This window comes from Gavialis gangeticus, unplaced genomic scaffold, assembly GCF_001723915.1.
Source record: "Gavialis gangeticus isolate Ggan-Ray unplaced genomic scaffold, GavGan_comp1, whole genome shotgun sequence".
In the NCBI taxonomy this organism is placed as follows: Eukaryota; Metazoa; Chordata; order Crocodylia; family Gavialidae; genus Gavialis; species Gavialis gangeticus.
Window position 1 is genome coordinate 105174452 of NW_017729033.1, and position 15865 is coordinate 105190316.

At 42.3% G+C, this 15865-nt stretch overlaps 1 protein-coding gene across 1 annotated transcript in view; it reads left to right on the forward strand.

Moving 5' to 3' along the window:
• Nucleotides 1-15865, forward strand: part of WDFY3 (WD repeat and FYVE domain containing 3) — a 258223-nt gene that overhangs the window by 176060 nt on the left and 66298 nt on the right. Inside the window, exons 34-40 of the mRNA XM_019525884.1 lie at nt 154-314; nt 1425-1654; nt 2867-2976; nt 9141-9323; nt 10264-10421; nt 12033-12110; nt 13177-13404. Of these exons, the coding sequence (XP_019381429.1) occupies nt 154-314; nt 1425-1654; nt 2867-2976; nt 9141-9323; nt 10264-10421; nt 12033-12110; nt 13177-13404 (1148 nt within the window). The remainder of the gene's footprint in view (nt 1-153; nt 315-1424; nt 1655-2866; nt 2977-9140; nt 9324-10263; nt 10422-12032; nt 12111-13176; nt 13405-15865) is intronic.

Here is a 15865-nt window from a genome sequence, read left to right on the forward strand (position 1 = left end):
GAGCTAGAGCCTGGGGCCAGCAGCTGTTTGCAGAAGGGGGGTGGAACAGGGTGTGGGGGTAGGTATGGGTGGATTGTGGGGGGACTGTGGGTGAGAGATGTGTGGTTTTGTTGTTTAAATCAAGATGTTTTCTGTTTTGCGTTTCTAACTTAGGTGAAGATGCATCTCTGCCTATTACAACTGGGGGAAATTACCAGGTGTTGGTGAACAATGTGTTTTATTTTACACAACGTGTGGTAGATAAGCTCTGGCAGGGCATGTTCAACAAAGAATCCAAGCTTCTTGTAGACTTCATAATCCAGCTAATTGCACAGGTAACGGCTGTTTTTACTACCCTATCTAGGTATTATATTTTTAAAAGATTGTAAAAGGCACCAAAGCAGAAAATGGGCATTTTTTATGCCTTGTAAACATCCAAATAAATTTTCACTTGCCTAAGGTGGTTTTCATTTTGTCATCTCTTAGGGATTCCAAGTATGGGCGTGGCAAACCATGTAGTCATAACTGAAGGAACTGCAGCATCCTAGGGTATTTTTACATGTGTCATGGGGATGGGGTGGGGGCATTAGACCAGCTCCAAGAGCCGCTCCAATTGAAGTGCCAGGAGAGTCTCGTGCATCAGTGTCCCTGCACTTGAAAATGATGGTGGGGTGGTTTATCTAAAGCTCATCAAATGAGCTTTAGTTAAAGTGCTTCCACTGCCATTTTGAAGCATGGGGACACTGATTCACGAGACACAGAGGCTTACTAGAGAGCAGTAATTGCCACAGTCCAGCAGAATGGATTGAGTCTGCTCAGATACGCTGTAATTACAGCACGTCAGAGCAACTTCTGGGGTCCTGTATTGACACCCTTGAGGTTCAGTCTTTCAAAGTCTTATTGCATGGACACAGCACTTGCTGGTTTGAGTACAGAGTGCTTAACTTGCAATTCTCTTGACAGTTTTACTTAATTAGCTTTTTTTCTTCAGGGAAACCTGGCTTGTTGGTGTTTACGTGTCCTAGATCAGTTTTCTAGTGTGGAACAGTTAAGTACAATGCTTACAAGCTTCCCTTTTGGGGAAGGTTTCTGTAATAAGTTAAAGGTTCCTGTTCTTCCACACTCCCTACACCAGGTTCACTGAGGAGCTTTGCTATTAGAATTTAGAAAAGAGCATTTCAATAAAAGATGGGTATTTATACCGGGTACAGTAAAAAAAAAAAAGAAACAAACAAAAAGGTTTATCAATTCAGTGGTGTGTATGTAATTTCCATTCTCAGTGTAAAGGGTAAAGAAGCATTAATATATATTGGGACAGGTGAGGGTTGTTAATCAGTACCAAAAGTATTTTATTAAGGTAAAGGTTATTGCAAAATCAGTGCAGGTCAGTTTGTATGGAGATTTTACCTGTCATTTTATTGATTGTGTTTTGTACTTTCCATCAGTCAAAAAGAAGATCTCAGGGGTTATCGTTGGATGCTATTTATCACTGCCTGAATAGGACCATCTTGTATCAGTTCTCCAGGGCACACAAAACTGTCCCTCAGCAAGTTGCTCTCCTTGATTCTCTAAGGGTCCTTACAGTAAACAGAAACTTAATTCTGGGGCCTGGGAACCATGATCAGGAGTTCATCAGCTGTCTAGCCCATTGCTTGATTAATCTGCATGTAGGAAGGTAAGTGCTACAGAGTAAAATTTGTGCTAGAGTCAGTCTTATGAACTATTTTGCTTTAAAATAAATTGTTAGAACACTTTCCTTTTTCTTCCTTATTCGGCTTGGACTCGGCAAATTATGGATATTTATTCATAACTTCTGATGTCAATGAAATGTAAACCAATTGAAAACAGTTCTTCATGAATTGTATTTCATAGTCTGAGGTGTATATTCTCATCTCCTTTTACACAGTTATTTACACAGTTATTTAAAAATATTGGCATAATTGTTCACCAGGTGCTTCATTAAACCATAACAGTGGACATGTCTACATGTGCCCCTATGGTGCCGTTGTTACTGCACCATCATTACTAGTTCCTTTTGGAAGTAGTAAATGACAGCACAGTAACAGCCCGTACTGCACCATGCATGCAGTGCATGGTTATTTTTATCTGTTATGTCGCCATAGTGATGTGCTATACTGAGGGAGTGTGTTACTAGTGGCATAGCTGCAGCATCACAGTTTTTGCCCATGGAAGCTATGTCGCATATACACCCACTGTAAACTGCCTTCAGGATAGTGCCATCACATATCAGAAAGCAATGACAATGCGATCATTTTCATATGTAATTGATTATCGAAATAATGTTTCTTAAAATGGAAAGAAGGATTAGCATTTTTATGTTTTTTATTGAATCATTTATTGTGTATCATTTTTTACACTTGGGCTTATAACGTTGATTAAATACAATTGGGCTTAAATCAGCCATCCAGAACAGACAGCATTATCAATCCATTCTCTTTATGCCAGAAGCAACCCTAAATAAGATATTTCAGAGATGTGGAACTGCTTGACAAAATAATATACAATTGTGAAGGTGAAAAGCACCAACTTGAATTTCCTGGATTTTCATTTTCTTTAAAGAAAGAATTTCCTAGTTTATGTATTTGGGTTCCAGTGAAGCAGGGAAGTGAGAAGCAGTCTACTGCTTTTCCACTTACGATGTTGTACAAGTGCCATCCCCGTCTCTTTCTTGAGTGAACAGTCTGGCCCCATCACAGAATTGCTGTAGAGGTTAAGGCTGTATATCACAATTTTGGAGGGATCAGAAGTATAGTTCTGATCACATAGGAGTATACCTGAATCCCGTATGATGTCACAGCAAGATTTGCCACCTCTGATTCAAATCCTGTCGTCTCCTTTTCGTTCTAAATTCACTATATATTTGTAGCAATGTGGATGGGTTTGGACTGGAAGCAGAAGCCAGGATGACAACTTGGCACATTATGATCCCTTCTGACATAGAACCAGATGGAGTCTACAATCAGGATGTTAGTGAAGGTAATAAAAAAGATGGTCACTGCTCAGATTTCTGTTAATAAACCTCATTTCCAGAATGTTGTTATTCTCCTTCCTTCTCTCTTCCCTATCACCAATCTTTTTTCCCTTTTTCTTTTTTGGGGGATTGGGTAAGCAAATATTTGAATAGTTGAACTGGTAGGCATTATTAAGAATGCAAAACACTACACAAAAATATCGAGGAAGAAGCAACCAGGGTAATTTTACCAATTTATCCCATTTACTAATTTATCCCATCTATTACCAGTTTATCCCAGTTCTGAGACATTTTCAATCTTTTTCTGATTAGACAGGTGGTTAGCCTTAGTCTGCAGTAAGTCAGGATAGATTTGCATTTAATAGACTAACTGAATTGGAGTTGCAAAGGATAAACAGAGATATAAAAAACGTTAAAATACCGGTAGTATATTGTGGCTATTGTTAATATAATGGATTAGCATCTGTGTAAATATGTAATTCTGAGTGCAGACCATACTTGTATGTCAGCAAGATTTTGAAAAGCAGAGGTAAAAATTAATAAGAATTAGTGATAAGATTCAGTGAAGCAGCAGTTGTCAGTCACTGAATGGAAACAACCTGCTAACTTGGTCCAGAAGGGGAAACTGAAACTGTCATAGATGAGCATTAGCTCAAAGGTTCCTCTAACAATACATGAAGAGTTGAAATGGGAAGACAAGAAGATATGAATTAATTGTTGTAGGACAATAAGTGAACTTGACTTGCCTAGTAAACACTGGGCCTGGAGAGAGATGCGCCAACCCATTCTTGGTTAGGGATGCCTATTCCTCATCAGTGATCTCCTGTCATCCATGTCTTAGAAGCGACCCTTACAGGAAATGAGTCAAGGAGATGAGCATTTCTAAAGATGATACATGCATACACTAGGTTAAAATCAAGGTTGGCTGTACATATATGTTATATTATATCCTTTAGTTGCCGAGTCACATAATATGTTTTATGTTACATGGGACCCCTTCTCTTTCAGGGCAAATAATAGACCAGCTTTATGATGCAATTGCATCATAAAGTAGACTTTTGTCTGTACAGCACTGCCTTGTTTGTTAGAGAAGTTGAAAGGAATGGACTGAATGAGGCAGAGGGATTGTTAGAGGTAAAGAGGATATTTTTATGGTTAAGACCAGCTGCTGGGAAAATTTTGCAATGGCAGGCCGGAATGACCCAGCGTGGGTTATAGGTAAACCAGTACTATGACTGGGCTGCCACTGCTGCTTCTCTCACCACCCGTCTGTGCCATGGCACAGAAAGCTCCCTGCTACCCAGCTGCCCCAGCCTCAGTGTGGTGCAGTGCAGTGCAGTGCAGCACAGGCAATGTCCTTCCTGCCCAGTGCCACCAAAACCTAGCTCCACAGGCTGGATCCAATAGCTACTCAGGCTGGATCCGGCCTGCAAGTTGCTGACCCCGGGTTACAACTTTGGAGAACTAGATTGAAGGCCTATCTTTGAGTTCCTACATAATGGTAGGCAAGTTACGTAAGCCAGCCATTTCATGAGTGATCACTAATTTGTGTGCTGTGCATTTTGTAGAGCAATTGAATATTCAAAGCTGCAGTGAAAATTAATGGGATGTGTGCTTTGAATTTGTGTAGTGTTATAGAATTTTGGGTACTCTGAGAAGCAAGGTCCAAGGCATTTCAAATTGCATGCCCAAAGTTAGTGGACTCAACCTTAATTGTTCTTTCACTTAGCTTCCTATCTTTTAAAGGGACATATCACCCCCTCAATTTACAGTAGTGTTATGAAGATAAAATAGTGTTTGCAGACTACTCAGATGTTTCACATAATAGGAAAGCCCTGAATAAAATAGTAACATTGTTTTCTGAGTAGAGTGTAACCAGTGTTTGGTGAGTAATGCATGGGGCCATATTTTTGAGCAAGGAGGGGAAAAATAAAACTATGTACAACTACCCATTAAGGCAGCATTTCCAATCTGGGATGTTGTCAGGTAATTAAAGACTCATCAAACTGCTTATGAGGAGAGGGAGGAAACTAAGGTTGCAGATGCAGTTTTATTTTTAGCATTTCTAACCTTTCTGAGTGTTTAATTTAGCAACATTTATGTTAAGAGCAATGTTTCCCAACCCTTTTCACCCCATGGCACACTTACATGGCCTCCCCCACCCCACGGCACACCGGGCAAGTGAGGGCAGGGTGGGGTGGGGGGGAAGTGAGTGACTGAATGTCATGGAGCGGGGAGAGGGGGGATAGCGAGCGGCAGGAAGCGGGTGGCATGGCGTTTGAATCACTGGCTGGAGCCATGGTAGCATCAGGCGGCGGACATGGTTCCAGCCCAAAATGCCGTGGCACACCAGTTGGGAAACACTGGTTTAGAGGATGTGATTTTTTTTGTCCTTAGTTTAAAAAACAAAATCTATCACAGCTATTTTTTGGTTTGCATCATAATAACATCCATGTGGTTTGTCAGCAAAGATTGGAACCCTGAGAAGTAGTGCAGTGCTCCTGATGCTTAAGCTGGTAGAGAAACTGCTAAGTAACTAAGTAGCCATTCACTATGTGGGACAAGATTAGAGGGCAATGGAAACCCTTTGCTAGTGGGTTGCCCTTTGCCACTGTTGTTTCCTGATAGCAGAAAACTATTGAGACTTGGCAATTTTACATTCTGTTGTACGCTGTGTTGGGAACAGGTTCTTGTTCCTCTTTCCCCTTTCTCTCTCTTTTCCTAGCTCCCCATCTCCCACCTCCTCATTTCCTCTCCCCAGAAGCTTGGCAATTTCCACCCATCCCTCCCATTCCTCTAATCCAGGGATGGGCAGAATACAGCCTGTGGCTCAGATTTGGTCCACTAAGGGATCTTGTTCAGCCTGTGGCAGGTCCCTCGGCCCTGCCTAGCCCAGGTCGGGGGGCAGCCAACTCATGCAGCCAGTCCTGCAGCTTCCAGGTAAGCAACGGGGTTGGGGCAGCATGGTGGCTTGACTCACTTCCCTGTAGCCTTGGTGATGGGGACTTCTTCTGGCTGCCACTGCTGCTGGACTCAACCCTCCTGCCAGGGTGCCCCAGCCTGTCCACCTTGCACCCACTGCCGGGAGTGGGACCCACACAGGCAGGGTGCATAGTTGGGGGATGGGATGGGGCTGCAGGTGGAAGAGTGGGGGTGGGATCATGGGGCAATGATAGCACAGGGCTGGGGCCCAGGGCAGAGGCATGATCTGCTGCCCGTATGTCCCTCCTATGGGCACCAATTCCACAGGCAAGAGGATGCAGGGAGCAGATGATGGCTCTGTCCTAGGCCCTGGCCTCAAGTTGTCACCAAGATCTCAAACCCAGCCCATCCTGCTCCTGGATGCAGCTCCCCCTGCCCACGGCCCCATACCATCTGCCTTGCCTGCGTGGGTCCCAGCTGGTCTCTGTGAAGACCCCAGGCTTACATGGCAGTGACAGCACAAGGTCAGGGCCCAGGGCAGAGCCATGATCCGCTCCCTGCATGCCCCTGCCTGCAGAACCAGCACCTACCACAGGGGTGTGGAAGGAGTGGATTTTGGCTCTGCCCCCGCCCCATGCTCTCACTGCTCTGCAATCACAGGCCCAGCTCACCCTGCCTGTCCAGGTATGGCTCCCCACTGGCCTGCACTCTCAATCCCAGCCACCCAGTTCAGACACTGAGCACAGTGATTTAGGGAGTTTTGGTGAGCTGTTTGAGGTTGAGGGGGGGAGCTGGAGGGCGGAGAGAAGGGTCCTGACCTAAACCTCAACAGCTCCCCAAAACTTCCTAAGTGGCCCTCCAGCCTGAATAATTGCCCACTTCTGCTCTAATTTGTCCCATTCCAGCCCAGTTACTACCCACTAAACCAGGGACAGACATTTGTTTCGGGCGGAGGGCCGCTTACTGACTTTTGGCAAGCCATTGAGCACAGCATGGGTAGCCCTGCCCCTTGACAGGTGCCCCACCCCCTGGTCACCATCTTGGGACCAGAAGTCCTGCCCCCTGACCTTTGCCACCAGAAGTCCCTCCCCTTGCCCCCTGGAATTACTCATTTCAGCAAGGTTTTTTTTCAACTCTGTATCACAAAAATACCAAATTATATTCTAAAATTCAAATATACTACAACATTAATTAATTTAATTTCAAAAAATATTTTGGCCAGGAGAGATGCAGATAAGGAGTGGTGGGGAATGAGGCAGTGGAGGCCCCAGTCCTCAGGGCTGGCTCCTGCAGTCCCAGCAGTGGCTGCATCTGGGAACCATGTGGTGCCAGTGGTCGTGGGGGTAACAGCAAAATGGCTGTGGCAGGCAGGGGGAAGGGTCAGTGAGCAGGCACGCAGAGCACAGAGATACCTGGGCAGGAGCACAGGGCCCACACCGGTGCACCGGGGCCAGCGTTGGTGGGGCCCATTGCAGGGCAGCAGGAGCACGGGCCCCGGTGCACCGGTATGAGCCCTGTGCTCCCGCCCGAGTGGCACTGTGCTCTGCGTGCCTGCTCACTGCCCCTTCCCCCTGCCTGCCGCAGCTGTTTCGCTGCTCCCCCCACGCCCACTGGCACCACATGGTTCCCAGATGCAGCCACTGATGGGACTGCAGGAGCTGGCCTGGCTGGCCCTGAGGACTGGGGTGATCGCCCACAGTCCTCCACTGCCTCCCTCCTTCTTATCTGCATCTCCCTTGGAGCAGGGAGGCAGGAGCAGTCCCAGGCCAGAAGCCTCCAGAAGCCCCTGCTAGGCAGAGGCTTCTAGCTGGGGCTCGAGGTGAGCAGGGCTGGGGGGCAGGGCCAGGCCAGTCTTGCTGCTGCCGCTGTTTAGTCCTAATGCCGGCTGCCCCTGGCTTCTGTTATCTTTGACAGGCAGCCAGCGGCAGATAAATATTAATTCAAAATATGGCCTGCGGTAAATGACCGGGGCAGGGGGGGCGGATTCAGACTGTGGACTGTATTTTGCCCGCCCCTGCACTAAGCTAAATCTTTTCCACATACATTTGAGTTCAGATCACTTAAGGCAGCAGTGTCTAACTCATACTGTGCTCCTAAGCCAGATCTAGATCACAGAGCTGCTCACAAGATAGATCCAAGGAATAAACAGTAGTAAGACAAGTGACCATGGGCTAAGCAACTGCTTGCTGTGGCAGTCGTGGCAAGGCAAATGGCCATGGGCCAAGCAGCTCTACAGGGTGAGCAAGGCTATATTGGCACAGCTCTAATTGAGGCCCCTACCAGCAAGGTACTGATGTGACAACTAAGCTCCAGATTTTATGGCAGGTCCTTGCCCTGCTAATCACAACCCCAAATTCCCTGGCCTGCTAGTAGCTCAGCAGGCCAGATGAAGCAGCTCCACAGGCCACATGTTTGACATTCCTGATTTCAAAATTATTATTTTAAAATGTGAGACCTTTAAACCTGAGCGATTTTCTTTCTTGTACCATGTGTACCCTGGAATATCCTTAGGGCACAGAGTGCCCCATGAGGCAGACTAATGATAAGATGTAGAATCAAGGAGGAAGGTATGGCTGATGACTCAACTTTTGATACACTAGTTTGAAGGATTTTCATTAATTGGTAGAGAGTAAAGACAACATGTAGAGTATCTGTCTCGAAGAACACCACAGCTCTACAAGTAAAAATAGGAATACTGCCACAGGTTAAAAAAATATAAGCTTGCCCAGTTTTTACGAGAACAAATTTGAGGAGGTTTTAAAAGTATGAAATTAAGTTTTATAGTTAATGAATTAGGAGGTTGATTCAGAAAATAAGATTCCTAGCACCAGAGTGACAATAGGGATTATAAGATTTGAACAACTACCATATTATTTTTCTGCAAATAATCATTTAACAGTCATTGGCTCACTCATCCAATCAGCAAACAAAAACAAAACTGTGCATCTTATTTGAGAATTCATAAACAGAGTTGGAATGGTAACAATTCAGAAGCACTTGATTTTTCTTTTCTTTTTTTAATCTATAGAATTTGACAAAAAAATCAAATATGTGCAAATAATAAATTTTGAGGAAAATGCAGTCTGGTTACGAGATATTTGCATGTTAGGGGCAGGCACATTTGTAAGATACTTTTTTATTTATGGTGTATGAATTCTTTACTCGGCTCATAATTGCTTATTATAAAATTGCTAAAATATATATTATTGAGGAAAATTAACTTTGTGTGAACTTTTTATTTTTTTAGGTCGCCAGCTTCTTTTAAAAGCCATAAACAGAGTATGGACAGAGCTGATTCACAGTAAGAAACAGGTTTTAGAAGAAGCATTCAAAGTAACACTACCCGTCAATGACCGTGGCCAAGTAGATATAGTGGTAGCAAGACCTTGTATTGAAGAAGCAAGTTTAAAAAGCTGGCAAAATCATTTGGGTAAGCGGATGATGATTTTTCCATTACTAAATTATATCATGTTGTTGTGTTATCTTCTGTACAGTGGATTGGAGCTTACATATTAGACCTTCAATAATTAACTTGGTGTACGTACACTTATATTACTATGTTCCGCTTTCACAAATCATAGCATATATTCTTCAAACCAAGATATCTATTGCCCTCATTTTTTGATGGTCCTTTACTGACTTCTACTTTTTAAAATCTTTTCTTAATCTGTTTAACATGTACTTTAGTGATACTGTGTAACGTCATGAGGTATAACATCAAACACTTCAAAAATGTTTTACACCTGTGGAGTTATCTTTGTCAAATGAACATATAGAACATGAAGACTCATTTTCAATATAACTAGGTTGACTGTTATTAATTCTTGTACTATCCTTTATAAGGTAAATAACTATTAATAATAAAGTCCAGAGTAGAACTAACATTATTAGTATTACTTGTTGGTATGCATCTCCACAATTGTTTTGATTAAAAAGCATATTGGCATATAACTTTTTACAAAAACACTATTAGAGGGTCAGAGGTTTAGGTTTTTTTATCAGCAAATTTAGTCTTGTTTACAGCCAGAGATTTGGTATCAGCAAATTTTGTTTAGTCTGCAGCTGTGACACTCCAACTGTGTTACTGTTCAATTCTCCAGTCTGGTTTAAGTTAGGGCATTAGTAGTAGGGACTACTAACTTCAAAGAAGCAAGGCTGCTAGTACACCAAACCAACATCATATCATAAAACCTACCCCAATGATGCAACTTGCATCTCTGAGTGTTTAAACCTGTACTGCCTCTTTGGCTTATGGTTAATGTTTTCCAACTGCATACAAGCTTTGATGGTAACTTTTAAAAAATAGTTCTGGATTTTACATGGCTTTAATTCTATTTAAGAAGTAACCGTGGTGGTCTTTGATATTTTAGTCCATGAGAGAAAATGCATCAGTAGAGGGGAAGCTTTAGTTCCAACCACGCAGTCCAAGCTTTCCCGGGTCAGCAGTGGATTTGGCCTTTCCAAGCTAACTGGATCAAGGAGAAACCGAAAGGAAAGTGGACTCCACAAACATAATCTTTCCACACAGGTACTTTTAATTGAATTTAATTATGGCATGCAGATACTTGGGAGAAAAATCTGTCAGCCTCTGTTTATTATATGCGGTCAATACCATATAGGGTAGAGGATCATTCAAAATGTTATTGTTAATTTTTTGTTGTCATTGTTCCTTAGGTTCAAACTTGCTCTGTAAGTTCTACTAGAAAGCCCTGTGGGTTATGCTCAAGCATATGTGTAATATTAACCAGTGGGCTTTTGTTTTTTCTGTCAGTGGGACTGCTCATATGCTCAAAAGTACACATATACTTAAGTGTTTCTCTAGAATAGATGCTAGAACATTGGTCCAACTTGTAGAATCCCACTGTAAAGTGCAGCCCACGAAGGACAAAGTAGATGTCCCTCTATTTCTGCTTTGTTTTGTTTTGTTTTTAATTAACAATTTTGTGATATTTATTTTCTCAGACAAAAATTGTTTAAAAAAAATAATGCTTCTCTACAGTATTTTTTCCCCCGCAGACCAGTGAAAGATTAGTTTGCAGTATGTTTTAAGACGTTTATTTGAATTTGCTGTCCCCTTTGCTGTTGTGGGTAATCGCTACCATACATTCCATATTTATTCGAATGCAAGACGACTCTGAATATAAGACAACCCCCAATAATTAGATTCTATATATGGAAAATGTATAAATTTTGTTATAATTTCCCAGGTATAGAATCTAAGTATTGGAGGTTTGTCTTGAATCTGACTCCTCACTGCTACAGAAGGGAAAGCAATGGCTAGGGGGAAAGTGGGGGATGGTCAGGTGGCCCCCTTGCCCTCTTCTCCACCTACTCTCCCTGTAGCTTTCTTGCCACCTGTACCCTACCAGCTCTCCACAGCCTCTGCCCCTCCCCCTACTCTCCCCAATCTTTGACTCTTCTCCCCCTGCTCCCCCCAGTCTCTGCCTCTTCCCCTTCTGCTCCCCACCCCTTACTGTCAGACACTGCTCAGGCTGCCCTGTCCCAGGTCCCAGAGCACAGCACATGAAAACTCACCTCTTGCCTGGCCATAAGGTAGTGTCAGCGCTGCTGATTAGCTGGGCAGGTAATGTAGCAGTGTCGGTACTGCTGGTTGGTGGGGCAAGGGAAGGAGTTTCCATGTGCTCTGTGCCTTGGAGAGATGCCAGCCCAAGTCACAACCCAATTGCATCTGAACGTAATGAGAAGGTAAGAAGGTAGGTGGGGAGGCAGAAGCTATAGAGGGAAAGTGGAGGGGGTGGCAGGAGGCTGCTTTGTGTCCGACTCTGGCCCCAGCAGCCACCTGCTCCCCCCTCTGCTTCGTATGCAACTATAAGACAAGGGGCTTTTTTCCACAGGCTGATTGGCAGAGGGACCTTGTGTTATGTTCAAGTAAATATGGTAGTGTACTAGAAATATTTTCAAAGTATTTAGAGGTTCTCTTAGGCTGATATCAACATACATGTACTTAAGATTAATTTTCAAAACTATAAAAATACAATTACTTTACATGGTTTGAAATGAATATACTTCTAAGAAGACCCTTTTTCATGTCTGAGTTAACAAGGTATTTTATTCATAATTTCCAGCTGAAATCTACTGTCATAAAATTGTACCTTGTGTATTTTTTTCTTTGTATTAGGAAATTTCCCAGTGGATGTTTACTCACATTGCCGTGGTTCGAGACCTTGTAGATATGCAATATAAAGAGCATCAAGAGGTAAGGTTTAGAGAATTGGCGAGGAATAAGATTTTGTCCTCTTAAAGAGTGACATACTGTATCTAAGATGCTATACTTATAGTAAAAGAAGTCCTCTTTTATGGGGTTTACATGTAAATAGAAAAAGGAGAGAACATAAGGGATGGAAATGTTTGCACAGAGAAATGAAGGATTTTCCCCCTTGACACATGGTTAATAGCAGAGTCAGGACTGATTCCCGTTCCAATGTCCTTTCCATGGATACATGGTGTCTTGTACTGAAATGTTATGCATCAGGTTTTAAAAAAAATCTTGACTGTTTCAGTTTATAAATACAAAGGAAACTTGTTTATTCAGCCCCACCTCCATATCTTAGTAAGTGGAATACATAGTCTGAAATAGTTATCCAGACACTGAATTTTATCATCTAAATTATGTTCATCCATATGATAGATGAATTATAGAATAATTTTATGCTTATAGTGTTCTAATATTTATAATGATCATACTGAAGATGGAAGTCAAAATTATTTATATACAGATGCTTAAAGAATAAATAATCCACTGTAAAGGGTGCTTGCAAAACTGAAGCATCCACAAAACACCTAGGCAAATTTTTCCTTTACATGCATCAGACACCAGTTAAAAAGGTTGTTTTTTTTCTTTTGGTCTGAAGTAGACTTTGGGATTTTAGTTTGTGATAGCCCCAAAGAAAAATAATGTGATACATTAAAAAAAATACCCTTGCTTCTCTTGAAATTAAATTACCAACATTTAATTTTTCCTTCTAAACAGATAGGAAATCTGTGGTTAGCAGGCTGCTTAATAACTTCTATAAATGAGAGAAATTAGCTTCCTGAAGGAACAAGTACTTGGAATCAATAAGCAATATAACACTGGCAGCTTACTTAATATTTGCATTATATGTATACGTGGAAAGTCCAAAGGAAAGATTCAGAATCATCTAAAATTTCAAATTGCTTTATAATTTTGTGCAACTTAACCACAGCTGTTCCACTGACACATGAACTGCTCTTAAAATATTATTCTGACTTGCCTGTAAGCATAAATATCTCTCTATTTACAGCGCCAGCAAAATGCATTAAAATATGTAACAGAAGAGTGGTCTCAAATTGAGTATGAATTGTTACGGGAGCGAGGGCTGTGGGGGCCTCCCATTGGCTCTCATCTGGATAAATGGATGTTGGAGATGACAGAGGGCCCCTGCAGAATGAGGAAGAAGATGGTACGAAATGACATGTTTTATATTCAGTATCCTTACATACCAGAAGCCGAACAAGAGACAAATCTGCTGGTAAGTAGACAGTGCTTGTGTTTGTAGTAGTTCTTGGCTTTTATAAGTCTAAAGTGAAGTATTTGTTGGTGTTCTTTAAAAAGGCTCATGACAATGTAGAAATTTGGTTGGTGTTGATGATACCTTATGACTGGAATAGTAAATTGATTACCACTAGTGATTTTTATGAAGGATCAAATGAGTTAAATGGGAGGGGAAACAAGTGGCATTATGAGCTTCTGAATCACTGACAGCTCAAAACCAAATATTCTTTACACTTATGGGCCAGCATTTTTCAAACCATAGGTTGCAACCCAAATATGGGTCATAAGAATATATTAAAGGGTCACAAACAAACTTAAAAAATGAATCAGCAAACTTTAAAAATGGATTTAAAAAGAGAAAAATGTGGAAAACTAGCTTTTCCCTTGCAGGCTGTCAGAGTTCAAAAAAGGTTGAGAACCACTGCTCTAACAAGTAAAGCATGAAATGAGGTACTAGATGCTGCCTGCCACAGTCCAAATTACACTAAAGAGCAGGATGATCAGCTTCCTAAGCACCTTTCTGTAACGTGCAAGAAAAACACCTGAATTCACAGGGGGCTTGCTGAGTAACATATGTCTTATTCTGCTAATACTGAAACATCTTTATTATCGACAACAATTTTCTAACTTGGGAAGTATTGCATACAACCTAGAGTGTTCCATGATAGATCTCATCTCAACAGATGAAGGAACTTGTCAGAGAAACTAATGATTGGTCTGGTTCAAGTGATTGTGATTTGATGACTATTGTTATCTGAAAAGAATCAGGCCCTATAAAGCACTGCATGTGGCTGGTGCTTTAAAAGAGAGGTTTCATTTTTTAAAACTAAAAATGATCGACCCAAATCACCTGAGGTGGAAGGGGCAGGCGGGGAAGAAGGCAGGATTAAACTGGGAAATGTGAAAAAATGAGAAAACTTAAAACTATTTTGGAATGTATTACTAGATGGCTAAAAATCCACAATTGAGAAAGAAAGGTGTGCTGGTATGCTTAGAGCAGGGGTGGGCAACCTACATCCTACAACCCATGAAGAGACTAGATCCAGCCTGCAGCAGCTCAGGTAATCTCCAGCACATTGCAGTCAGGGTAGCAGAGAGGTGTCCCCATGGTTGTACCATCTCCTGGATTCCATCCATTTCCTCCTTATTATCTGTTGATTGCTGAGGGATATGAAGATTTGCAGCTGTGGCAGGGAGTGGGTAGAAAAGGTTGCCTGGCTTAAGGCTCTTGTTATGTTTATAGCATAGTTAATGTGCTAATTGTGCTGTAAATTGTGGCATGCCATGCATTTGGCCAGGTTACTACACAGTAAAATGGCAAACCAACCACAAAAATGTCCAGGTGCTTTAATTTGAACATTTGGCATGCAACCCAGCATTTGGGCTGCATACTGTGGCTTTAAATATCCACACATCGGTAGCCGATGGGCGATTCTAACACAGGGCCATTTAAAGCCATGCTGTACAGCCCAATGGTAGATCTGCAGCATGGACAGCTGGGGATGTGGAAACTCTTGATGACCAGCTTGCACATACCCTGGTGCAGAAGCTGGATGTGGGGTTGCTCCCTGGTCCCAGCTGCATGTGAGGTTTCCACACCAGGGCATATACAGGGGGTGTTTCCTTGCCTGTGGGTGCACATGCACTGCAGTGCATGGAGCTGATCACTGGAGAGCTCCATGGTCCCTGACTGCATGCACCCCACTTTCATGCTGGGATACCTGCAGCTGGGGACTGGGGAAGGCCCTGGTCCCATGCTGCTCATGAACTGGGGATTGGGGAGCTCCCCAGATGTTCATACTCTGGCATGGCAGGACACATGATTGTTTGGATGTGGAACAAAATTCCTGAAATCCCTCCCATTGCACTTACAAATTAACATGTGGCAGGGGACTTATAGGCCCAGTGTATGCAGCTATTGGTTGGTGGGGGTTGTGTAGAGTGACAGAATCATACATAACAATTAGAGAAAGAGGAAGTGGTGCTTATAAACTGGAAACTAGGACTTGTGGAAAATTAAAGGAAGCAAAAGAACACCAGAAGAAATCTGAGTGGCAGAGTTAAAGACAATAAGGAGGTGTTATTGAAGACCAAAAATGTTGCAGCAACAATATCAGTTGTTCATTAGATGGAAATAGTAGAATTGTCACTATTAATGCAGAAATGGCAAAGTTACTCAAGCAATATTTTTCTTCTCTATCTGAAGAAAAGCCGTCACATGTAATAAAGCATGTAATGACAAAATATCTTTCCATTTCAACCATAATTAGAGAGAGGCTATGAAATGTCAGCTATGCAAGTTAACCATTTTAAATAGAACATAGATAACTGGCAAATGAGTTTTAAAAGCCCTGACCAAGGAGCTCTTGTTACAATTAATATTGATTTTTAAATTGAATCTTCATAGATTTCATACACATTAGGGCTGGAAGGGACCT